This window comes from Lissotriton helveticus, chromosome 8, assembly GCF_964261635.1.
Source record: "Lissotriton helveticus chromosome 8, aLisHel1.1, whole genome shotgun sequence".
Taxonomy (NCBI): Eukaryota; Metazoa; Chordata; class Amphibia; order Caudata; family Salamandridae; genus Lissotriton; species Lissotriton helveticus.
The window spans coordinates 838003071-838030667 of record NC_136069.1 but is presented as its reverse complement, the minus strand read 5'-3'; the positions used below and the strand labels follow the sequence as shown (position 1 = coordinate 838030667).

The 27597-nt window shown below is 45.8% G+C and overlaps 1 protein-coding gene across 3 annotated transcripts in view; it reads right to left on the bottom strand.

The window, feature by feature from the left end:
• Positions 1-27597, bottom strand: part of RPS6KA3 (ribosomal protein S6 kinase A3) — a 698725-nt gene that overhangs the window by 484086 nt on the left and 187042 nt on the right. For all 3 annotated transcript variants that reach the window (XM_078657643.1, XM_078657644.1, XM_078657645.1), the window contains one exon: positions 10803-10884. In XM_078657643.1, the coding sequence (XP_078513769.1) occupies positions 10803-10884 (82 nt within the window). The remainder of the gene's footprint in view (positions 1-10802; positions 10885-27597) is intronic.

Below are 27597 nucleotides of genomic sequence, written 5' to 3'. Positions count from 1 at the left end.
GTAAGAACTGGCGTAAATGAGCCAATCATCTAGGTATGGGAAGACATGAATATGTTGTCTTCGCAGTTGAGCAGCAACTACTGCCAGGCATTTGGTGAATACTCTGGCAGCAGTGGTGACTCCAAATGGAGGCACTTTGAACTGGTAGTGTTGTCCCGCTACTACAAACCTAAGATATTTGCGATGAGCGGGATGTATTCAACTATGGACGTATGTATCCTTTAAGTCTAGAGTAGACCAGACACACTTGTTGAAGTGTCACTGTATAAAAGTGATCTGAGTGAATATATTGATTTACTCTCTGAGGTCTAGTGTAGGCCTGAGAGAGCAGTCCTTTTTGGGTATTAGAAATTATTAGGAGTACACACCAGATCCTTGATATTGTAAAGGTACGGGCTCTTTTGCATAAGAGAGTGAACTTCCTGTTTGAGGAGGTGTAGATGCTCTGGTGACATTTTGAGTGAACGTGCAGGATTGTTTGGGGTATTGTTGGTAAGCTCCAGGTTTGATAATTCCTATGACCCATCCTTATGAACTTTTTGTATGCCAGACAGGGAGGAATTGAGAGAGATGTCCTCCGACAGGTGAGGAATGATGAGGAATGATGAGGGGAAGAGGAGACAAGTCACTGTTTGTTGAGGGGGAGGTGGGGGTGAACCTTTATCTCTTCCTTTGCCAGTATTGCCTCAAAATCCACCTGGACAGTAACCTCTCGAAGAGGGTGACTGACTGTTGCCTTTATATGATGTTGAAGTGTTGCCTGTATATATGCCTTTGAAGCCCCCTCTGTAGAAGGAGCGGCGAAAAGAAGCCAAATTGGATGGAGACTGTAGGGCTCCCATAGAATTTGCAACTTCTGTGTCCTTCTTTATCTTATATAAGGAAGTATCTACCACAGGACCAGAGAGATGCTCTTTATCGAAATGTAATTTAAGATAGAAGCCTGAACTTTGGGTTTAAACCCTGAAATTCTAAGCCAGGCGTGCCTCCATAGCAAGACACTGGTGTTGACTGCACGAGCGGCAGCGGCATCTAAAGCGCAACTAATAGAAGTGTTTCAAATTAGTTTCCCTTCCTGAATTAGGTTGTGTGCCTTAGCCTTATGTTCTTCAGGTAGAAATTGGATCAATTCTTCCAATTCATCATAGTGCGCTCTGTTGTATCTAGCTAAGAGAGCCTGGGGTTTGGCAATATGCCAGTGATTGGCTGCCTGTGCAGCTACTCTTTTTCCAGAGGCATCTATTAGTTTAGATGTCTTGTCTGGAGGAGGGGCATCCCCCGAAATATGTGAGTTTGCCCGTTTACGAGCATTAGAAACTAGTAAGGAATTAATGGGAATTGACCCTTGATATAAGCTGGATCTGTTGGTGCAGATTTATATTTTTATCTACCCTTGGTGTGAGAATTCTTGCGCGAATGGGATCTTTAAAAATGTCGCCTGCATGTTTTAGCATGCCCTTAAGCATAGACAGTATATGAGTGGATCTCTGTGAAGAGTTTAGTGTTACAAAGAGAAAATCCTCCTCAAGTGACTCCTTATGAAGCTGAACTCCATGATATTCAGCAGCCCTATTAATTAACTCAATGAACCCTTCATTATCATCAGGTGGAGAGGGTTTTGTAGGGTATAAATCTTGATAGTTATCTGCGTTTGGATCAGTATAATAATGGTCCCATGGATCAGGACTATTATCGTCTAGCCCATCTCCATCATCCTGGTTGTCAGGTGATGGTGGTGTATTTGTGGGTGTTATCAAATTAGAGTTAAATGGGGAAGGAGGTGATAGAGGAGGAGAGGGATTAGTACCCACATGTTTTCTCTTAAGAGGAACGTGGTAAGTGTCCTCAGTTTCTAGTTTGCATTTTAATGGCAATTTTGCGTGAATAGGTATAGTTTTGGAATGGATGGATGACCGGTTCCTTTTGTTCGGGTCTGGGTTTGAAGGTGGGTTGTCGAAACTATGCTCCTTTGTTGGAGTAGGAAAGTTTTTTTGTTTCGGTGCCAATATTTTTGGAGCCGATGTCTTCCATGCCGAAGTGTTCGGATCTGAAGATGATTTTGGTAACGGAGGGATTGTTACCAAAGCGTGCTTCGGTCTCGGTGCAGATTGTTTCGGCTCGGTGCCTGAATGCGGCCGACTCGATCCCAAACCGGACGGCTTTATTATTTGTTTTGGTGCCAGGCCCGAAGGCGGGGCGTTCTAAACATGGTCACAGTGCAGACCTTGGCCCAAAGGCAGGAGAGGGACCGGACCCTTTCTCTTGAGCAGAGGTAGAGTTCGGGGCAGGGGAGGATCGGTACTCACGATTCACTAATCCTGTGGGATTTCTTCATTCATGTCGGATTCAGCTTCTGACACAAACATGTTCTTCCTCGGCTCCTTGAGCGTCGAAGACATTGTGCTAAGGATCTTCTCCGAAGAGATCCGGTGCAGAGCCGCTGTGGTGTTGCATTTTGTTACGTCGACCCAGACAGTCACGGAGCATCTTCTTGTATTGGAAGGATCTGCACGCGGAGTCTTGCTCGTCGTGCACCTGGGGGAGGCCCAAGTTGCACACTTCGTGCATGTTGGTACGTGGGTCCTTGGCGTGGTACCGAGGACAGAATTTAAATGGAGTCCGTTCCATCGACTGCAAGCTGGCCTGACTAGGCTAGGCCCAACGACCTTCCACGAAGTTTCTGATCGAAAGATTTTTTGGAAGGATACGATACACAGAGAATGGAAACGCGTTAGAATAACAATACCGTCGAGGGTAAGTGGATTGCGCATCGAGGGGAACCCGAGAAAGGGAGTCAAACCGGAGCGCAGCAATACACGTCCGAACCCTATGGTGGAAAAAAACTACTAACAATGGAGTCAATGCCCATGCGCACTATCACTGAAAGGAGGAGTCACCTACTTCGTGACTGGAAAGACTTCTTCGATGAAAAACAAAGTGCAAATATCCGGACCCAGCACTAGATGACAGGAGTATGCATAGAATGTGATCTACAGCTCACATGCATCGAACATGTGGGTTATTTTTCTAAACTGGTGAGGTGTCAACTGTGTTACTGTGTTTTCGCATGTACAAATGCTTTACACATTGCCTCCGAGACAAGCCTGGCTGCTCGTGCCAAACCACCAAGGGGGTGAGCAGGGGTTATCTTAGCTGTGTATACTCTTACCCTGACTAGAATAAGGGTCCCTACTTGGACAGGATGCAAGCCACTGCCAACTAGGGACCCCTATTTCTAACAGAAGTCGAGCTCCGGAAGGTCGATACTCATGCACAGGTGAGGGGTGTAGTCATTCTTGAGGTAGTCTTTGTAGCTGGTGCTAGACGCACTCCCAAATGTCTTTTGGTTGATAAAAGAACCCTGAGAAAAAAATGTCATGACTACTTTGTTTGCCATGGTGTACACCGAATGGAGCTTTCCCCTCTGAATATAGTCCTTCGAGGTTCTTCAGTCTGCAAACTGCTCCAACTCAGAATGATCTTATCGCAGCATTTTTTTCGTGTGCCCTGTAATGCACCAACCTTTACCGAATAGTCTTTTTTTTTTTTTAAGTCTTGTTTTTGATCGCCTGAAGGAAAAACATTTCACCACCTCCCCAGAATAATTCTCATACAACCTGGTCCTTAACAAAACTCAATTGGTCCAGGCAATATACAAAAAGGTGCACGAGTCCTTCATTGCTCTCTGTTAGCTTTCCACTGCCAGGCGTTGTAAAGTAATGAGTTGTAGCATAATGGGTCAGGAGCTTGAAACGAGCATTCAAACCCATTGGTGGAAAAAAAACAATCTAAGGTGGAGTCTTTGTCCTGGTGAATTGAGAGGCTCAAAGAGAAATCACAAGGTATCTCAAGATCAAGGAATTCTTAGAACAAAAACAACTTGCAAACCTCTGTGCTGATCACTAGACAACAGACGTATGCATAACATGTAATCTAAAGAAGCAAGTTACAAACTCAGACTAATGCTCCATTAAAATTGACTAACTTTTGTTTAGTAAGTTTACAAAAACTCCTCGACTGATACTTAATCAAAACGTTACTTGCCTTAGATGACAATATGTCTAGTGGATATTACACCTTCCTACATATGTCACACCTTAAAGACTATCCTCCAGGTGCCAGACTGTATATGGACTTTATTTTAATACACCAATATCTGGTTAATCCCGTCAGGTGGTGCCATGTGACTAATTGTGGCTTTGCATGACCACAATGGGTCAACTTTTCTCCCTATATAGCGCAGTCTGGTGCGGATATCAATTCCTTATTTTCTTCTGTGCCTAACCAATGTACCCAATCAAGGCCTGGGGAGAGGAACCAAAAGCTTTACAATGAGGTCTATAACAAGCATTATAATTGCAGATCTTGGGAACATAATATAAATTAGCACTAACTCAACAAAAGGAATGAGGACAGAGAGGACTCTGCAGGGAGATCTAGTATACATCAGTTACTTACCTTCAGTAATGATCTATCTGGCGGAATCTATTCAACGGCAGACTACATAATATTTGCATATTCCTCGGGTTTAAGACTTAATCTGGAAACTTATAAAGCAGTACTCCTGCTTGCTGGCAAGTGACATTATGTAGCTCTGCACTGGCATTGTTCCTACTGGAAGTGAGGAGCAGGCTATATAAGTACCACTCGTGCATGGTGACATCAGTTGCTTTCTAAAGCTGTCCGCCCCTTCAGCCGCAGCGCCATTGGCATAACTGGCATGACCAATGTGCAGATCTCTAGAGTAGGACATTTTTAAATTAAAAAGATCGCAGTTAACAGAATAGAGAGACAAGAAGGTCAGTGCAGAATCTGCAGTTAGATAGAGTATCTACCAGAAGGAAATTGCTATTTACAAGTATGCATCTGTTCTTGGCATGTAGAGCTGCAGATTCACACACTATGCATAGATGGCCATCTGGTGTTGGGCCCAGATGTTTGCACTTGGTTGTTGTATTGTAAAGTCTTTGGACGTCACGAGATAGAGGGCTCCATGGGCATCGACTCCATCTTCAGATTGTTTTCCACCATCGAGCACGGATGTGTGTCGTGCTCCAGTTCGGTGTTGTTACAGTTCTACCTTCCGACGCGCAATCCTTCACCCATTTTTCTGTATTGTTTCTATCGCGTTTCCCATTCTACACGCATCTCTACAAACTTAAGTTCTTCTATTCCGGTCGTCAACATAGGCCTTCGGGCCTATCTGCACCATCAGGCCCTTTGGCTCATGGAAAGGACTCCGTTCATAATTTGTCCTCAATGTGGATCCAAGTTTCCACACACTGATCTTCACGAGGTGTGTAACCTCTGCCTTTCGCCCAAGCACAAGGCCAAAGACATTCCAGCTTGTGCCTCTTTCCGCTCCAAGAAAACATTTCGGGATCGTCGGGCTAGAAGAACTATGGCTCGATCATAGACATCGATACCGGACGATATTTTCCAAGAAGGCATCAATGTACTGGAGCAGGAGCAGATCGAAGAAGGCAACCGTAGTGCCTCCGAAGCACACAACTCTGTTGTTAAAGACATCACTCCTGGGCAGCAGGTCGTAAGTACTGACGTTAACCCCCTCCCCCCCATTCATAAAAAGACTTTGGTAACACCTTCACTCTCGGGCCTAGGTGCAAACCGGGACAAAACTTCCCACGCCGCGCCTTTGGACCCGGCAAAGAAGTCAACACATAAGCCTTCAGGCGACTCTGGATCAAGCCAGCCTACCATCAGGACCTAAATCCCATCCCTGGCACCGAAAACAAAGGCAAACCCAAAGAGAAACCACTATCATCGTCCACACCGAAGTCTGGTTCCAAATCGGTGCATTCGGCACTGAAATCCACTGGCACTGAACCTTTGGATCCGAAAAAATCATTAGTACCAAACACCAGATGGCGATCTATGCATAGCGTGGGATCTGCAGCTCATATGCCTCGAACAAATCATTACTGAAGGTAAGAAACTTGTTCTTCTGATGGATACTGTTAACTGCAGATTCCTTACCTTTTGAATAGATACAACAGGAGTACCTCCCCGAGAATGCAAGTCTGTAGTGGCTCAAACCAAAAGGTTTTTCAGGACCAAGCAGGCAAAATGCCCCTTAGCAGACCGGACTGTCAAAGCATCAGTGCTCAGTTAATATGTGCACAGATGCCAAAGTACCCATGTGGCAAATGCCCAGGACAGGTATTTCATGTGCTAGTGCAGTGGTAGCAGTCCTAGCTGGAATGAGCCCGTAAGCTTCTGGAGGATGGTTCTTTGTTAGAGTAGCAGATCAATACACAGAGAACAATCCACTGGGAGATGGTGTGCTTCTGCACCAACTTGCCCTTCTTTGCCCTAGAGAAGCCCACAATGTTGGTTGTGGAGCCAATGTGCTTTAGTGCAATCAATAGAACAGCTTAGTGCCCTCTGGGATCCAAAAGATGTTTCCTCCTCCTTAGTGGAGGAGTTAAGGCACAGAATGCTGAAAGAGCAAAAGCCGTCTGACATCAAATGCCCACTTTTTGCAGAAAAGCAGCTCAGGTCCTTAACACCAACTTATCGGGGAAGAATGCTGTATAAGCCTGCAGCTTACTCACATTCCTAGCCAATACTATGGCAATGAGAAAACCTTTTTTTAATATCATAAGTCTCAAAGGTCAACTGTGCAATGGCTCAAAAGTGGTGCACATCAAAAAAGCAAGCATTAAATTTAAAAGTCAGACTTTGACATCACAAAGGGTACTGGGGGAAATAAATGGTTCAAACTCAAGAAATGTAATCACAACAGGTGATCTGAACAAAGAAGGCTGATGAGTCAACCGCACAAATCCTGTAAGAGCCAATACAAAGCCTTAAACGGTGCCCAAAGAAAGTCCTCGGTGGGGCTGGAACAAAAAAAACAACAAAAAACAGTAAAATGCTTGCAGTGGGTCAATATGGCGGGTGCTACACCAAGCCACAAATGTGTCCCAATTACTGGTGTACATTGATTTTGTGGAGTGATGTCGCTAAGATGACCTTGTAAGGAAAGTTGAATGTGGTCAACTGCTGCAACTCAATCCCCAAGCATGGAGATGCAAATTGTGCAGGCCAGTTGCAAGAGAAGATCTTGCTGAAGCGGCAACTTGACCAGAGGACAGATGCTCATGCCCAGGAGTTCTGGGTACCACCCACTCCTGGCCGAATCAAGTGCCACTTGAATGAATTTGGCCTGGTAGTTTCAGATCTTCTTCAGACCTTACAACGGGGGAGGCAGCAGTGGGAAGGCATACAGGAATCCTGAGACCACACTCTAGATGGAAGGTGTCTCTAAGAGAGCCGTCTTGGGAACTCAAAGCACAAAAGTGCTGACACTGCACATTGTCGGCAGTGGAGAAAAGATCAAGCCAGTGTTCTACACATTGATATGACACTCTGTGCCACCTACAGGTGCAATTGTCATTTGTGATCAGTTAAGCATCAGCAGGTGTGCCCGGGCGTTAAGATATCTCAAAAGGTAGTCTACCACCGGGGAAATTCCTTGGTGGTCCAGCCACTTTCAGAGGCACAGATCCTTCTGACAGAGCAAAATAACCCCACCCCACTTGTTGCAGTATCACATGGGGGTAGTGTTGTCCGTGAGCACCTACACCAGCCCTCCTTTGATTGTAGGCAGTATGGCGATTAGCAAGAAGCAAATAGTCCTAAACTCTCACAAATTGATGTGGAATGGAGTTTCAGCAGGAGATCGGAGGCCAATAATCTCAAACTCACCCAGACTGCCTCTTAAACCCAGAAGCGATGTGTCAGTCACCAATGTTAACTTTGGGTGGAGCATGGATAGGGTTCTGCCATCAATCTAATCGTGGTTCAACAACCACCACTGCGGGTATTTTACAGTCTCCTCTGAAATCTATATACAATCCAACAGATTCCCCCGATGCTGTGCCCACTGGGACTCTAGGTCCCACTGCAGATCCAGGACAGAGGCTGAAATATAGGGATCACAGCCAGAGTGTCCGGGAGCCTCGACTCCGTAGGAAAGGCTCATATCTTGTATACCTCTGATGAAGGGCAGCGTCTGCAAAGGAGTAAAGTGGAACTTCCGCAAGGTGATCATGAATCCCAATGATAGGAGGAGGTTCTGCCTTATCTGGAGGTGGCTGGTGACTTCCTGGGGCACACCAGTCTTCAGCAGCCAGTCATCGAGGTAGGAGATGGTTAGTACCACTGACTTCGAAGGTAGACCACAGCCAGCACTTTTGTAAACACCAGAGAGGACTGGTAAGGTCAAAAAGAAGCCGCACAAACTTAAAATACTCCTGGACCACTATGAAATGCAGGTAACACCTACGGGCCTAGAGAACAGGAATATAGAAATGAGTGTCTTGCAGATCCAATGCTACCATCTGGTCTCCCGGGTCTAGGAAAGACAGGACCTGGACAGGAATGAGCTTCTTGAATTTGTCCTTTCAGGAAGGCGTTAAGAGGCTGAAGATCCAAAACAGAAACTACGCCTCTGTTTACCTTCTGCATAAGAAGGTAGCTGGAATAACACCCAGTTCCTAGTACCAAGGTCAGAACCCTTTCTGTGGCCAAAGGGCCTGTACTTCTGAATGCAAAACAGACAGATGGTCCTATCAGCCATCTGAACAGTGGAAGAATGTACGGTGGGTAGTAAGACATGGGAGTGCATAGCCCCAATGTACAATTTGGAAAACCCACTTCTCTAAAGGTATAGCCTGGGTAGCAATAACTTGGGGAGAAGATTTACTTAGAAAAGTGGGGAAATGGAATAGCTTCAATATGTTTACAGACCCTTGCCAAAAATAACTTGATATCCCACTTCCCGATGACAGTTAGTTGAATGAAATAACAGGAGTTAAAACAAGGGGTCGTGATTAGAGCCCAGACACCATATGCAGGAGTATTGCGAATCCGATAACATCTATTTACAATGCCATCTGCGCAGTTAACAAAAATTGGATGGTCACTATCCACCCCTCTGCATACAACGTACACAACATTTGACGCTCTTACAGCCTTCAAAGATTGTATCATGACTAGGGATGTTAATGATTTCATGCCTATCAAGGATCAAAGCCCACCTGGTAGCCAGCACCACCCCTCTAGATTCTGCCTCCCTCTAATACCCAATCCACTGGTCTAATAAGGCTACCGCAAAACATAACACAAACTTACGCTCCACAGGAGGAACTTACCATCCATAAGCATGATTCATATGAAAAGGCATATTACTTCATTACAGGTTCCTTCTGCTGAATAGGGGGCAAACCTATGCACGCTACAAAATCAACTGCTTGAAATCAAAATCAAATCTGCAAGCCACACTTTCCACTCCTGACACAATCACTCAGGCAACTGTTCTTCTAATGTAACTGCCCGCATGTTACACCTCACTCACCAAAACTACTCCTGAAGAGCCCAACAAACACAACAACTCCAATGCTGCGGAGTATTCCTCCACAAACATTTGCACCCCAACCACTCAAACGGTCTGATCCGTGATCACACAACACATCCTAGTACCACAATCTTAAGAGCAAACATAAACCAGAGAAAGCAACCGGATACGTTTCACTTTCCCTCAACTCAATAACCCTTTCAAACATCATATCAAAGCTGCCCCAATCAGATTTTCCTGGAATATTTTAAACTTCACCAGAAAAACACACAAGAAAAAACGTGTTCTTCCTCAAATGTTTCCAATGGAACACCAATCTACCACAATAATGTACCATCCCAACACATAAGGGGTTTACTATGGGCCTGATTTTCATATTTTGTTTTTATTTCAGATTTTCATAAACAAATACCTTATATAAAAGTCACACACAAGGTCTCAAAAATTAACAAGCATTGGCAAAGCCAATAACAAAGGCCTGAATGCATAAATTCAAAACCACAATTGTGCACAGACTATATTTTTGTGTAACTGTGCAACCTACCTTTTTGTGCCTCTCAAAGCTGCGGTGCTGATGTCATGCAGAACCACAAGCTTGGGGAATAAAGGTGCAGACATGAGCTGAGGCATTTTAAGGCATGGGCAAAGTGGGCTCTGTCCCAGGCTTTCAGAGGATCCCTGATAGAGGCAGATCTGTTCTGCAGAAAGTCTTGCCCTGATGACCTTAATAATTATTAAATAGATTGAAGATATCGTTTTCATAAAAAAAAAAAAATGAATGTGGGTGATGTGTGAAAGTTTATTACAGACATTTTACAGGAAAAGTGCGTTTATGTTTTATGCAACATCAATAAAAAAAGCTTTTTTAAAGATCAAAACAGGATCTCTGCTATGGGAAATGGGAGGGTGTCGCAGAGATTATTTGAAGTAATATTAGTGAGCTGCTGCGGTGTTAAAATATAGAAAAAAACACACCACAATCCCCTAATATTAGATGTAAACACACTGAGAATGTGAATGAGTGTACCTGTGCACTGTCAGTGAAACGGCCAAAGAGGGCACAAGAGAGCTAGTATTGGATCATAAGTTTAAAGCTGTTCTGAATATGGGTCCCCAAAATACGGTTGGCCTAGGACCGCCAAAATCCTTATGATGTCTCTCGACATGAGACAGAAAGCAGCATTTTGCGAAGTGATACCATCCCACTAGTCCGTGTGCAGGTCTGTCTTTGCATACATTAGCATATTAAAGCGATAATTAGGTTTGCCACTGATCGTCTTATGAAGTCTCTATTTTAAAGACAGATTTGTTAAAAGTTCCATATTTTGGTTTCAGTCTTATATTTAAGTTTTAATCTATTATAGAACATACGTATGCCACTCTCTGAGCATTACACATTACAATTGTTGCAATCCCATACCTTTAAGTGTAGCTTTTTTCAGCACCTTCATAGCATATAATTGTCCACCATCAGGTCCTGAGATTTTCCTTACAAGAAATACCTGTTTCCAGAAAAAAGATACCGAAAAAAGTTATCGCCAAATTTGAACCACAGAAGACCTATGTGATTAACATTTTTTAACATTGCAGCTCTTGCTCCATTAACAAAGTAAACTTGTAAAATCGGACCATGTATCCATTATATTCACCAAGAAACAACAAGACGCAATAATCTCAAAACAAACGGAATTTATTTTTGGCTATTAAAAAAAACACATAAATAGGCCGCTGAATATATGCAAGGCTTCCTTTTAGCAACAGGTGATTAAACCATCTCTTGATACTCCCAAAGTAAAGTTGGCGGTACTGGAGGCGAACATAATGAAAATAAAATGATTACATTTTATATCTCAGAGTATCAAATAGTACTGCAGAAAGTTGCTCGATCCATCCACTATTGGCAAGGGTAGGGAATTCGACGTCTTCCACAAAATCTCTAAAAGCAACAGATGAAGATCACACAAGGAGTCTTCATATTCCCTCCCATTTTCTTTCATCCTTGACTCCCTTATCTCCATAAAGGTACAAAATCATTGTGGTCTACGTTTTCCAGCATTTCAATGATTCAACAAGACTTTCTCAATGTCTTCACCATGTTTAACTTTTTACCACACAAATTACAGTGCTGATCGGTTTACTTTCTATTTGAAGTTCAATATGTCAACCTAGGCTGAGAAGGAATATGCTACTTACCAGTATGCATCTGTTCTTGACATGTAGAGCTGCAGAGTTGTACACTTAGCAATAGATCGCCACCTGGTGTTGGGCTCGGATGATTGCAGGTTGTTGTCTTCTTGGAAGAAGTCTTTGTAGTCACGAGATAGGTGACTCCTCCCTTGGACAATACTGCGCATGGTCATCGACACCATCCTCAGATTGTTTTTCGCCATGATGGGAAATGATGGAGTTAGTAAAAGTAAAGAGAAAAGATGTCCATACGTGTGCATCTAAGATGAGTACTGGAACGGATACAAGTTCCGGGGAGGCGGGAGGGCGTGTACAACTCTGCAGCTCTACATGCCAAGAACCGATGCATACTGGTAAGTAGCATATTCCGTTCAAGGCATATGAGCTGCAGATTGTACACTTAGCAACGATTGTGCAGCAGTGTCTCCCCTAGCGGTGGTCGCTTGTATCCGTTGCAGCATACTGAAATAGTGTTTTAAGGACAGCTTGGCCTACTGCAGCTTGCTGCTTGGCTTGCTCATCAACACAATAGTGTTTATGGAAGGTGTGTATGGTAGACCATGTTGCTGCCTTGCATATGTCCTCTAGTGGTATGTTTCCTAAGAAAGCCATAGAGGCTCCTAGTTTGCGAGTAGAGTGCGCTCTAGGAGGAACTGTTAGTGTACGTTTAGCTTTTTGATAGCATATTTGAATACACTTTACAATCCATCAGGCAATTCCTCCTTTAGAGATGGGATGGCCTTTGTGTGGGGAAGAGAAAGATACAAATAGTTGTTTTGTCTTTCTGAAGGATTTAGTCCTGTCTGTATAGTATAAAAGAGCTCTTCTAATATCTAAGGTGTGTTAAGCCCTTTATTTATTTATTCGAAGTTTTATATCTTTCTGCAACAGAGTCTGTTTTTTGAAAAAACACTGGTAACTCTACTGATTGGTTAAGGTGAAAAGGAGTAATCACTTTTGGCAGGAATTTAGGATTGGGTCTAAGAACCACTTTGTTAGGGTGTATCTGAAAAAATGGTTCTTCTGTTGTGAATGCTTGTATTTCACTAACTCTTCTGAGAGAGGTGATGGCAACAAGGAAGGCAGTTGTCCATGTTAGGAAGTGCAGTTCACACTTGTGTAAAGGCTCAAAAGGGGGACCCATAAGTCTTGTACGGACCACGTTTAGGTTCCATACTGGTGCAGGTGGTAACCTAGGTGGGATTATTCGTTTTAATCCTTCCATAAATGCTTTTATTGCATGTACTCTAAAGATAGATGCTGTCTATTTTGTAAATAGGCTGCAATTGCTGCTAGATGCAGGCGTATGGAAGAATAAGCCAAGTTGGACCTTTGTAGGTGTAGAAGTTAGCAAATAATATTTTGGATGGAAACATCCAATGGATCAATGTGATTGTTGTTACAGTATATTGCAAATCTTTTCCACTTAGCCCTAGTGGTGGGTCTTCTAGCATCTTTAATTATGTTCATACAGACTGGTGGTAAGTTTAATTAGCCAAACAAGACCTCAGGAGCCAGATTGCCGAATTCAGTTGGTTTGGTTCTGGGTGCCTTATTTCTCCATGGTTCTGTGTTAACAGGGATGGCGTGAGCCGTAATTTCTGATGTGGAACCAGTGAGAGATCTAGTAGCGTGGTGAACCACGGCTGACGTGCCCATGTGGGTGCTACTAGTATTAGTTTGAGAGACTGTTGTCTGAGCTTGCGTACTACTAGTGGAATGAGTGGGAGAGGCGGAAAAGCGTACGCAAATCTGCCTGACCAGTTCATCCATATCGCATTTCCCTCCGATCGTGGGTGTGGAAACCTGGCGGCCAAGGTTGGGCATTTTGCGTTTTCGTGGGTGGCAAACAGATCTATTTGTGGATGCCCCCACTTTTGGAAGAATGGTTGGAGAACTTGTGGGTGCAATTCCCATTCGTGAATCTGTTGTGACTGACGACTCAACAGATCTGCTATCTGATTGTGAATTCCTGGAAGGTGTTCTACAGTCAGGTGTATGTTTTGAGGGATGGCCCATCTCCAAATCTTCTGTGCAAGCTGGGACAGTTGCAGAGAGTGTGTCCCCCCCTGTTTTTGTATATAATACATAGCTGTCATATTGTCCGTCCGGATTAGAACAGCTTTGTTTTGTACTTGAAAAGTTTTGAGTGCTAGGAAAATCGCTAGCAACTCTAAATGATTGATTTGGAACAGTTTTTGTTGGCTGTTCCATTGGCCTTGTGTGGTATAATGCAAGAGATCAGCTCCCCATCCTGTGAGGGATGCATGTGTCGTGAGCACTATTTGTGGAACAGGGTCTAGGAACGGCCGTCCCTTTGTCAAGTTTTTGGTGTTCCACCATTGCAGAGCGCGATATGTACGGCTGTCCACCAACACCAGGTCTGTGAGCCAACCTTGAGCCCGATTCCACTGTTGTGCTAGACATTCTTGTAGTGGGCGCATTTGCAGTCTTGCGTGAGGAACTATGAAGATGCAAGACGCCATCGTGCCTATTAGTTTCATGAACACTCTGGCTTGAAGAGAGTGTTGGCATTGAAAAAGGGAGACTAAGTTCTGAATGCTTTGAATCCTGGCTTGATTGGGATACGCTAGAGCTGCCAATGTGTATGGTAGCTCCTAGATATTGGTGAACGTGAGAAGGCTCTAGGTGCGACTTGGTGTAGTTTATTGTAAACCCTAAGTCGTGTAATGTTTGAATCGTTTGTTTTGTGTGTGTACACACTGTTTGAACGATCTTGCTTTTATGAGCCAGTCGTCGAGGTAAGGGAAGACATGTATCTGTTGTCTTCTGAGATGTGCTGCTACTACTGCTAAGCACTTTGTAAACACTCGTGGTGCTGTTGTGACCCCGAATGGAAGGACTTTGAACTGATAGTGTTGTCCTTGTATGACGAATCTTAGATACTTCCTGTGCGCAGGATGTATAGGAACATGAAAATTGGCGTCCTTTAGGTCTAGTGTTGAGAGAAAATCTCCCTCTTCTAGTAATGGGAGTACTTGTTGTAAAGTGATCATGTGAAAATGATCTGATTGCATGTAGTGGTTGAGGGGCCTGAGGTCAATAATTGGTCTTAATGTCCCGTCCTTCTTGGGTATTAGGAAGTACAGGGAGTAGACTCCTGTTCCTTGTTCCTGTAAAGGGACCACTTGAATAGCATCTTTTTCTAGAAGTACTAGAACTTCCTGTTGAAGCAGAGTTATGTGTTCTGTGGACATTGGACGCTGCCTGGGTGGTATGTTTGGGGGGGTTGCTGTGAGTTCTAGGCAGTAGCCATGTTAGATAGTTAGATAATTTGTCTTACCCACCTGTCTGTTGTGATGGAATTCCAGACAGGTAGGAACTGTGATAGTCTGCCCCCCACAGGAGTGGAATGCTGTAGGGGAGGCAGAGGGAAGTCACTGTTTGGGAGTGGAAGAGGAGCGGTTGTTATTACCTCTACCTCTTCCCTTATTGTTGTTGCCTCTGTATCCTCCTCTAAAGTAGCCTTTATTAGAGGAGGTTTGTGTGTGTGTCTTAAAAGATGATGTGTTATCTGCGCCGGTGTGCTTGGAGCCTCCTCTATAAGAGGAGCGGCGAAAAGAACTTCTAGTCTGGGTGGATTGTAATGCACCCATAAACTTAGCAGTGTCCCTCTCATCTTTTCCAGTGTTATCTACTTCTGGCCCGAACAACTGGTTCTGATTGAAGGGCTGGTTCAGGATGGTAGTTTGTACTTCTGGTTTGAAACCTGAGATGCGTAACCATGCATGACGTCTGAGAATAACACTAGTGTTAACTGCTCTGGATGCTGTGTCAGCTACATCTAGTGTGCATTTAATTGAGGCATTAGATAGTAATTTGCCTTCTTGTAAGAGCTCTGCTGCCTGATCTTTGTATTGATCTGGTAGGTGTTCCATTAATTTTTCTAGTTGGTCGTAGTGAGCCCTGTTGTAGTGTGAGAGTAAGGCTTGTGTGTTTGCTATGCGCCATATGTTTGTTGCTTGCGCAGCAATTCGTTTCCCTGACGCATCAATGATTTTTGATTCTTTGTCAGGCGGGGGGTGTGTCACCAGAAGTTTGGGAATTGGCTCTTTTACGTGCATTTGACACTACCAAAGCGTCTAATGGCAGATGTCCCTTAATGTAGACTGGATCAGCTGGTGCTGGTCTATACTTTTTCTCTATTCTGGGATTTAGCACCCTACACCGTACTGGATCTTTAAAAATCTCTGGAGCATGTTTAATGACCCCTTTGATCATAGGTAATATTTGAGTAGACCTTTGTGACTGCTCAAAAGTGTCTAATAAGAAATCCTCCTCAATGGCATCAGAGTGCATTGAAACTCCATGGTAAAATGCAGCTCTGTTTAATAGATGATTAAACCCAATACTATCCTCTGGAGGGGAAGGTTTTGTTGGGTAGTACTGAGGATCAGGGATGGCTGGTGCATTATTTGGTGGGAAATTATATGCATCGTCATCTTTGGGATATTCTGGGTTGACATCTTCATCCTCATCTAAAGGGTATGTGTGTGGCTCTGGTACATCATCCCCCCACTTAAGTCATACTCTTCGTCAGTGTGGTGTGATGATGCAGGAGAGTGAGCAGGAGAAGTTATAGGTTCAATATATGGAGTGATAGGAGAGGAAGAAGGTGAAGGAGAGGAAGGGTGCATTGGAGAAGTTGCACAATCCTTTTTGGCAGGAACCACAGTTGGAAGTGATGTGTCTGCTCGTCTTTTTTTTTAATAAGGAATTGCTTCCACATGTCCAGTTTTTGGATTAATATAGACTTTTTTCTGTCTAGGATCTAGTCTAAACAGATCTTCCTCTTCTACAATCTTCTTTGGTGTCTATTTTTTCGGTGCCGATAGGGGTTGCTTAGTGTTTTTTGCCTTAGGAGGAGTGATTGAGTCCTATGGCAATTTCTTTGGTGCCGAAGGTGGTTTAGGCTTGTCTGTATCAGGCCTTGGAGTCTTTGGTACCGCTATTGAAGATTTTGGCGTGGAGACAGGTTTTGTTGGGCCTGCAGCGCAGGAATCTAGCTTCCCTTCTTTATTTTTGGAACCGGATGGTTTCGGAGTCGAAGCTTTCGGGTCTGTTACGGTTCCTGACTTCGGCACCGATGTGTCTTGGTTGGGGTGCCGAAGGGTGTTTGGGCACCGAAGGGCGTTTTGGCTTCGGTGCCTAAGAGTCCTTCGGTGTCGAAGGATGTTTCGGTGCCAATGGAGGAGGTGGAATTGGCACATGTGTTTTTTTCGGTGCCGAGGCACCGGAAGGCGTAGTCTTTTTCCTCAGAGCCGAGCCCGAAGGCGGGGCGTCGGAGGGTACATTTCGGTCTCGACTGGGCCTCATGGGCGGAGTGCTGACCGTTGCCTTTGGTTTGGGCAGTGTCTGTTGTGCAGGGGCAGAGGTACTCACGGGTTGTCGAGATGGAATCGAATCGTCAGAGTCCTCTGCTCGCGATATGATCTGGAGATCAGGCGAGTCTTCCTCGGCGACGAGTGGAGCCTAAACCTCGGAGATATCTTCGAGTGGGTTGTCTTCCTCGGAGAAGTCTTCTTCGACGATCTCCTGCTCAAAGATGGCCTCCGGTGCTGGCGCTGATCTCCTCATCTTGTGTCGACGGGCCCTCAGATCCCGAATGGTCTTCTTCGATCGGAAGGAGGCACAGGCTGTGCAGGTCAACTTGTCGTGTTCTGGCGAGAGACAGAGGTTGCAAACCTCGTGATGGTCGCTATGAGAGAATTTTTCTCGACATAACGGGCATCTCTTGAATGGAGCTCTGTCCATGAGGCGTAGGCCGTACGGCGCCGATAGGCCCAACGGCCCGTGTCGACACACCGGAATGTAGCTGGTGATGTCCAAAGTTTATTCGATGTCGAAAAGTGTTTATCTAAAGTTTCACGCTTCGAAAATGCCGAAAAGAGTGTTTTCTAGCCGGAGCGGAAAACTTTCATCCGAACCCAGTGGCGGAAAAAAACAATCTGAGGATGGAGTCGATGACCATGCGCAGTATTGTCCAAGGGAGGAGTCACCTATCTCGTTACTACAAAGACTTCTTCCAAGAAGACAACAACCTGCAATCATCCGAGCCCAACACCAGGTGGCGATCTATTGCTAAGTGTACAATCTGCAGCTCATATGCCTCGAACATGGGTTATGTCTTAGGAGGGTCTTCTCCAGCTCATGCCTCTTATGCTCCAATGGAATGTTCAGAGAGAATTCGGTGGAGAGCAAGAACGACCGAAGCAGTAGAAGATGGATGGGGCGAGATGGTTTGTGGTCAAGCTGTCCGTTTCCATTACCGACTTGCTTATTAATAAAAGCCCTTTCTGCAAGCTGCTATCACAACACGGTTTTGCTTGCTTTCTACAGTGACAACAAGTTGGCGGACACTCGCCGAGTAATACAATTTATTAGCTAGTAAACTTTCCCCAGTGGTTCACTGTTTGGTTGCAGCTCTGCTGTGCATCTGATCATTTCAACGAAGTTTCTACTCATCAGTGGTGTCTCAGGCAGCTGCTCCAAGTATTTGGCAGACATTGATAGACAGGACCGCAACATTCTCTCATGTAGTTCCTACATATCTATAGAGGATATGTGCGTTTAGACAACATAAAACAATGGATTGGTGTCTAGACCGATTCCGGACACCACCAAAGGATATGTTAGTCTGCAGACCAGCTAGCTCACAGTGCCACTACGAGCCACACAACCTTAGCAAAGAGCGAATAGTTACTGGCAACTATCGAACATGACAACCCTGACTCCTCGGGGATAGAGCAAACAGTACAGTACTCTTCATTGATTCAGTAGTGCTCACTTGCTCTCAGAAAGATATACAGAATAAACAATGGGAACGCTTTCAATAAGTATATATTGAACCAGCGTCCTTCTAGTAGAAAATACATGAGCTGCAACAAACAGACAGAAACAAATTAACAGTTAAAAAGAACCAACTGAGTAAATGAAAGGTTGAATTTTACCATGGAGCTAAAACAATAAATATATGTAGGCACATAGACTGACTAAATAAAAAATGTATGCCGCATTGCCAAGCGTTCTGGATCCTAAATGAGTTTAGTATTTTCATTTAACAGTTAATCAGTGATCAATAAATAAGGTTGCTTTCCGATAAAAATCCACAACTGGAGACAGCTATATACTATAGAGTGAAATTTGTTGCACCTAGTCAGGTGGTAGATGTTAGTAAGGACTGCTGTGAAGTAGGTGAATGGGCAATGGCGGAATGGTGCACATGTGCTCATGGTACTACACAGAGTAATGGAAAAGGGATGGTTCTGATTTTACTGGTAAAGCTGATCAAATCTGGGGGCGTGGTCTCGGCGCGAAGCGGAATGGCTGCCTAGTAAAAGAGCTCCGCACGCCAGATACTGTAATCTTCAGATAACATCCTTCAAAAATCCCTCCCGCGTGCAGCAGACCCCACGGGGGCAAAGACTGTGGCGTGGGACACATAGTGGTGTGGGACACATAGTGGTGTGGTCGCTGTCGCCGCACCCACAGCGAAACTGCCAGGACGAGCTGCCGATTCCCGGGCGGACCGGCAGAGAAAATGGCGGCGACCTAAAGATTGTCCCTGGGACCTGGCTGGCGGACTACAAGATGCTGTGTCAATGCACACCAGGAGATAAGTGGCACAGACCCGTCTGTCAGAGGGGTCGAAATAAATAGCGGCTGGCCTGACCTCTTGGCATGGTAGTGTGCGCGTCGAGAACTGCGGAGGCGGTCGAAGCTGAACGCGCCTGAGGAGCCCGAAGTGACGCAGAGGTGGGGAACTCTGCCCGGGCCGCGGAGCCCACGCGTGAGGAGAGAAGCCGGTGGCTGCTGCGAGCCTGGTGTGGAGACCTGTGATCAACACACTGAGCGGCCCGAGGAGACTGAGCTGCAATTACCGTGTGGAGCTGCATGAGGGTGGACGAGAGGAGCGGAGCGGTGAGTGCGGCGCTGCTGTGTGCTGGGCCTGGGCTGACTGGATAGCGCGGCCTTCTGCGGGCGTTACCGCTCTACACGCGGTGGGGCTCGTGGGGGCCTGGGTTGCTGGGCGGCCGGAGGCGCGGGGCTGTAGCGCTGCCTCTGTGCGATCTGGGGGGGTGCTGGCTGCTTCTCTGCGCCCTAGAGTATTACCTGGGGGCGCCGAGATTTGCTGGCTGATTAGTAGGCCGGCAGGCTTGGGGCCTTGCGGGGGGCTCTTTGGCTGCGGAGGGAGCGGCTGGGGCTCTGCCGGGGGCATGGTGGGACCGCCTGGGCTCTGCTGTTCACGGATGAGCCGGCTGTGACTCCTGGCTTGTTGAGGGCTTTACGTGGATCACATTCTGTAAGTTGCAGAAAAGGTACTGTAGACAGGAGCAACGCTGGATGCCACGAGATGTCCGACGTGTTGGTCTGGCACTGGCTGTCCTAGCTAGCATAGTGCGGACGCCATCGGACATTGCCTACGAGACCTACCTTTATGGACTGTGCTGTGCAGGTCAGACAGTGTTGAAGTGAGATCACGAAGGCACGGTCGCTGAGGCTAGTGCACCACAGAGCTCCCGGGGGCTGCGTGATTGGGTGGCTTGTATCATCCCCGCGACTTTCGTGATCAGTATGGGCAAGTTGGACCCCAAGCAGGCTAAATTGCAATTTGAAAACAAACGCAGCACTCGGGCCACTGAAGGGATGGGAGATCAGTCAGAGCTGCGAGAGGCCTCGGGACTGGCGGAGGGTGCTGGGGATGATACCAGGACCATCTTGTTGGAACGGAGGGCTGGCATGAGAACGATATACAGCAAAATAGATGCATTAGCGACAGGGCTGGACATGGTAAATAAGAAGGTCGAGAAACATGAACACAGACTGGACGTTCTAGAAAATCGAGTGTCAGACACGCATGATGCGCAGGCCGAGTCTCGCACGCAGCTATTACAGATGGAAAAGTTACTGGAAGTAATCAGTGCGAAGAATGAAGATTTAGAAGCGCGGTCGCGACGCAATAATCTACGAATTCTTGGCCTGTCGGAATCCACTTCAGTCTCAAAAATGGAGACGTTTGTCGAAAGCATGCTACGTGAGCTGTTCAGACCCGCACTCTCCGCAGTAATGATTGTGGAGCGCGCGCATCGCTCGCTGGGACCGCAGCCCAAGCCCGGTGCGCTGCCCCGCCCGAATATCGCACGTCTTCTGAATTAGGCTGACAGACGCAGGGCTGAGAGAGGCCAGGGCCAAGGACCCAGTAGTGTATAAAGGAGACACATTGTCCTTCTTCCCAGACTACACCCAGACAGTTCACGCAGCGAGAAGGAGTTTGTTCCTGCGAAAAAATTGTTAAGGGCCACCTCGGTGCCCTACGCCATGTTATACCCGGCCAAATTGAAGATTACGCATGAAGAACAGGCACACTTTTTCACGGATGCGAAATCGGCCTTGAAGTTTACAAAGCACATCTGCAAGGTCAATCCTCGGCAGAGGGCATCTGAGGACATGCCTGGGGTGTCTGGCCTGGAGGACATGGACTAATACTTGCAAGAAGACATTGAGATTGCTGGGTGGCGGAAATAATTGGACACTTCGTCGCCGTCCCTCTTCCCCTAGAGGGTGTTCCCCAGATGTTGTATCAGGTAGATCAGAGGGCTGTTTTGATGGTAGGGGGTGGGGTCTGGTCTCGACCTAATTGGGAGGTTGGAGTGGGAGGTGGAGGGGGGGTGGGAGAGAGGGGCTGTGTGTTTTACGCTTTTTTCTGGTAATTACACATCTAACATGGTGCATGCTACTGCGCTTGGCGCATTGCCTGGGGAGAAAAATTTGCAATGTGCTGTTAATAACGCCCTTCAGACACGAATCATGATTGATGTAAGACAATTGCTAGCACTCCATGATGGGTGATAAGTGTAGAATGCTGACCTGGAATGTCCATGGCCTCAATTCCCCAAAGAAGGTGCGACAGGTGATGGCGTACCTGAATCGACATGCGATACATGTGGCTCTCCTGCAGGAAACACACCTAACTAAACACACAGAACGTAGAGTTGCTGGAAGGAGGGCAGGTTTCAGACTGGCGTCGTCGTATTCCTCCTATGCGAGAGGGGTCATGATTCGGATCAGAAGAGGGGTGTCTTTTCAACCGATACATACATTTGTGGATGTGGAGGGCAGATGTGCGATAGTACATGGCAAGCTGAGTGGCAAATTGATTACTGTAATTAATATCTATGGCCCGATCGTGGATGACCCGGCCTGTTTTTCCAGAATGTATTGTGTGCTGAGAGAATGGCCCGAGGTACCTATTGTTGGAGGGGGGGGGGGGGATTTGAACACATACCTGAACACTGAGATGGACAAATCCAGACCTATCTCCCATCACACCCCTAAAGTAGCCAGGAACATAGGTTGTGCTATGGAGGAGTTTGGATTGTGTGATGTTTGGCGTGTGCGGAATCCGCAGGTGAGAGAGGGCACACATGCGAGACAGTCGCATGGGAGCTGGTCACGTTTAGACTACTGGCTGATTGGGGTGGAGACCATGGATTGGGTGGAAGATGTTAGAAATTTGGCTAGGACACTGTCGGATCACAGCCCGGTGCAATTAGTTGTGGTGATCCCGACAAATGTGCATCATCCCTTTACGTGGCGGCTAAGATCTGAGGCTCTGCTTGACCCATTATGAGTCCACCGTACGAGATTCAATAGAACAATCAATCAATCAATCAAACCATTTATATAGCGCACTACTCACCCAGAGGGTCTCAAGGCGCTAGGGGAGGGGGGTCTGCTACTGCTCGAACAGCCAGGTTTTGAGTTGCTTCCTGAAGGCGAGGTGGTCCTGGGTCAGGCGGAGGTGGGTCGGGAGGGAGTTCCATGTCTTGGCGGCGAGGTAGGCACTCTTAACAAGGGAACTGTAGACGAAGCTTCGACACTATGGGAGGCCTTTAAGGTCACGATTCGCGGAGTATGCATTAGCACCTCGGCAGGCATACTGAGGGATCTGAGGACACAGTTGAAGAACACTGAGGATAGAATATGTGAGCTGGAACGTGCATACACCGAGGCACCTGAGAAGGAGAAATTAGCAGGCATACGGGAGCTGCTGAAGGATTATGAGGAGTTGGCTGATACAGAGGTTAAACATTTATCGCATAGACATACTGCCCGCCGTTATGGTGAGGGAGGACGGCCGGGTCGCACACTAGCATTTAAAATTAAGGAGTGGCTAGAACAGACGCACATGGATAGAATTAAAGATGAAAACGGCACGGAATATATTCACTCGGACACCATAGCTGAACAGTTTTGGGATTCCTATGCTGATCTGTATACATCGAGAGGTACTGCCTTGGAGGCTGAATTCGAGACCTACTTAGAGGACGTGGCGTGTGCCTGGTTTTCGGAAGCACATAGGAAGTACTTGTGTGTCCCTATAGACGAACAGGATATTAAGACAGCAATCTCGGTGTTGTCAAATGGCAAAGCGCCTGGACCGGATGGTCTCACAGTTGAGTTCTATAAGAAGTATGCCGATCTTCTTGCACCACATCTCTTGGAGATGTACGCAGAAGCGCATGACTTGGGGAAACTACCACCGTCCCTCAGACAGGCATTGATAATCACGCTGATCAAAAAAGAAAAACCACCAGACAGATGTGACACTTACCGCCAGTTATCGCTGATCAATATTGGCGCCAAGATACTGCTAAGATTCTGGCGATAAGACTACAACCCCTGATGCAAAACCTGGTTCTGCCCGATCAATCGGGTTTTATACCCAAGAGGTCCACTTCGCATAATTTACGAACCGTTTTCTCCATGTTTCATGTGCTTGAACCAACAATGTCAGCGGCAGCGGTGTTGCTGGATGCTGCTAAAGCGTTCGACTCGGTGGAATGGTCGTATATGTATTATGTCTTACGTCGTATGGGGTTCCCGCCTTTGTTTTTACAGTGGATAACAGTACTCTATAAGGACCCAACGGCTAGAGTGCGTGTTGGGGGACTGACCACCGAGCCCTTCGCAATACAGAGGGGCACACGACAAGGGTGCCCTCTCTCACCGCTTTTATTTGCAATAGTATTGGAACCCTTGGCTTGTATCATTTGCCAGCGACACAGGGAGACAGCGCTCAATTTTAACCACCGGCCAATTGCCATCTCGCTTTACGCAGACGACATAGTATTGTTTGTGCGTGAACCCTCAAAGTATCTAGCACAACTCCTCCGGGAGTACATTTGTTTCGTTCGCATGTATGGTCTCTGTATTAACTGGGATAAGTCGCTTATTATCCCGCTGACAACTGCCACTGTGCAACCAGATGTGGAGTTCCCCCTAGTGCGGTCAACAGACCCAGTGAAATACCTTGGTGTCTGGGTTCATCCAGATCCGAACACGGTAGTCAAGGAGAATTACGGGAGGGCATAAACGAATTTGGAGAGTCAGGTGGATGCGTGGCTCTCGCTACCGCTGTCTCTGGCGGATCGCATCGCGCTCATCAAGATGGTAGTATCACTGCGGTTTCTTTATCTTTTTAATAATATCCCAGTGACACTGACATTGGGGTTCTTCAGAAATCTTCGTGGGCAGCTACTTCGACTGGTGTGGGGGGGCAAGCATGCTCGCGTCAAATGGTCGGTCCTTACTGATAAGTATGAGAGAGGCGGGTTCGGGGCACCAGACTTATGCATACTACTTGAGCGCTCAAGCCCAATATGTGTACTATTGGTATAAGGCCCATGCGTATACTCCTCACGTAGCGGTGGAGGAGGGAGACGCGGCTCCGATCCCGTTGCACAGCGTAGTCACCCACGGGATGCACGGCATTACCAGAACAGAAATAAACTCTGTGGATGCCACTATTTCCGCCTGGCAAAAAATAGGACAGTTAGCGCGAAAATTACATCTGTATGCGCGACACATGTTCTTGGAACATCATGCTGCCATGTCCGTGACATGCGACGCGCCTTCCATGCGGCTGCTTTAAGAAGCGGGCTTTAGGCGTATGTTCGATATTTACCCGGAGGGCTCTTTTATCTCACAGGCCGATTTACAGTATATCAGCAACCAGTCATTGCTATTCCGATTTGCAATGCATCGCCTGCAACAGTCGGTCAGGGTGTATTACACCACTTATCCATGCGAACCCCCCACGCTTTTGTCTTTGCTGTATGCAATGACCACACCGACTAACAAGCAGTTAATTTCCAAGCTCTATAAGATGATTAAAGATGAAAGTGTGAGTGCGACTGACGGGAGCTGGGAAAGATGGAATGAGTGTTTGCCTGAACCGATTTCGGAAGCAGATTGGAAATACGTATGCGGCTTAACAGGGACTATCAACATGAATGGGAACTTGCGAATAATACACTTTAAATACATACATCACGTGTATATACTCCCACATGATTACACAGATATGGATTGCATGCATCTGATCATTGTGCACGCTGCGGGCAAGGGAATGCAGATTTTATGCACTTGCGTGGGGATGTCAGAGTGTGTTTTCGTACTGGACAGCGGTGGTGGAGCAATTACAGGAGATGGTGGGTGTGGAGCTTCGGAATACCCCGCTCATATGCATACTCTGTTGTGTGTCTCAAATCAGGGGAGTGACTGGCAGGTTTGTGCGACTGGCTTTATTGCTGGCGGCACGAAGAGTGGCGATCTCATGGGGGGGTAGACGCAGACCAAAAGTTGATCTGTGGATAAGGGATCTGGTGTACTGCAGAGAGAATTTGGAAACCTATGCGGAGGAGTTGCCACCGACCTCGCAACCTGGAGACATTTGGGGACCACTGCGGAGCTAGAGGCGACTGATAATGTCCTAGAAGGATCAGTGGGTTAAATCATGTAGTGAGCACAGATTTAAGCATTGTAGAGACACAATCGTAGAACCCAATCTTGTACCATACCAAAGATGTGTGTTATTGTTTTTTCTTTTCATTATTTTTATTGCTTTTATGGTTGTTTCTTGGAAGGGATACAATGTATTCTGCATTTCTGAAACGCACTGCGAAGTCTATTGACATATGCTAGATAGTTTATTAACGGGATTCTACAGTATTGTTATGGATTATTGTGAACTCCTTTGTATCTGTGTTACTTTATGTTTGTTTGTTTTGGTGGCTGATTGTATCTTTGGTTATTGCTTTATTAAAATGTAATAAAAAAAAATAATAAAAAGCTGATAAAATCTATTCACGCAGGAAACCGAATTGTAAATAACCAGAAAAATGTTGAGATTTTGTTCTTGACTGATTTACGACTTTAAGTTGTGTTGCCTGTGTACCTTATTTGATGAATCTGATTAAAGGTATTTTTTCGCGTAGGTCCTGTAAGGGGGGTTTCCAGGTGGATTAGTATGTTCTGCACTGGTTTATCCATCTTTTTCCAATATTACAAGTGTTTTTGTTTTCAATTGTGTTACTTTTTTTTGTTGCTTTTCTTATGTTGTGGAAAAAAGGAGATATGTTATGTCTAGGAAGGGTGTTCTCTAGCTCGTGCCTCATGCCCTCCAATGGAATGTTCGGAAAGAACTAACGAGGAGAACAACGCAGGAGAAGACTGTTGGGGGAAAGGTGTGTTCATGGTCAGCTGCTTGTTCCCTGTACTGACTGGCTTTATAATAAAAGCCCTTTCTGCAAGCTGCAATCGCCACACGCCTTTGGTTGCCGCCAAAAAAAATCGCTTTAGAATCAGAGTGAACTTGAAGAAAAAGTAAGGCAAAAGCAGTCTGCTGTGAAAAAAATTGGTGGGTTCATTTAAAATGAAAGCTAAAAAACGTTAACATTTTCTGAAACGGGGGGGGGGGGGAGTAGGGGGTGTAGCTTATGATTGAGAAAATCATTTCACAAAGAAAAAAAATTATTCCTGTGTGCTTAAGACCAAGAGTCTACAGTGTACTCTATGTAAGGCATACATTGCAAAAGCGTATAGATTTATAGTGACCGCACTGCTCTTGTGTTAATCTGGGAAGAAGCAGTACACTAGTTGTAAGGAGAAGTGGAAAAGTAATTCCTTTGACCTTGAAACAATATGTTAGGTTGACGCCGAAAACTGGAAAGTAACCTACGTTTTAGATTTGTAGTAAACTTCTGGTTAGAACAAGCATTAGCAATGCCAATAGGTCTCGCATTTTTAAGAGTTGGAGCTATTGGCATTGTAAATGACTGTCTTTTACCCATGTGCATTGGTTTGGAGTGGATCCTCGTGGTCTGGAGTGGAATGATGAGTTAAATTGGAATGGTTAGTTGTGGAGTGAATTTGTGGAGTGGAATTATGAGGCAGGGAGGATAGATAGAGCTCTACTCAACAGAATAGATAGACAGGAAGACAGAGGGAGGACAGCTGGTTTGTGCACAAAGTGCTGAATGAACTCCACACCGAGGAGCAGAAAGAATATGAGAAATATAAAAGGGAAAGCAGGCAACAGACGCATAAAGAGGGAGCGACTGTGTACACAGAAGACACCCGAAGAAGAGGAGATGATGGTGGGATTGAGGGACGTAAACCTTGAAAAGGTACGAGAAAGAAACTGTGCCCAAGACGTGAAGCCAACCTTATGAGAGAGGCAGGAACAGTGCGTGAGCGAGAGAGGAAGTGACAGAGAGACGACCATTCCCCATGGGTCTCACCACCACCGTTCGGATTTGCTGGGAGGAGACACAAAAAAATACAGCTGCTAGCCACACTCATTTAGTCGAACTACCTTCCACTGCCAAGCAGCAACTGATAGTTTGATGCAATACATGACCCCATATTAGGTTAAAATGTTTAATTAGGACTCTGTATCTGCCAGTGTATGTCTATAGGGAAATGGATGTACACAGAGATGCATTGGAAGACAGATTTAATCATTTTAAGCAATCGTAAGCAAGCGTTTACACATATTTGTGCACACACCGTTTACAATAGTCCTCTGTAAGTGACCCTCGCCAGTTTTATCTGTACCCACCGCCTATATATTACATGTACTGATTCCACAGGATATACCAGACTGAAGCAGAAAACATATCATTCCTCACAAACTGTTTTATGGTTTCAGCAAGATATTTTTC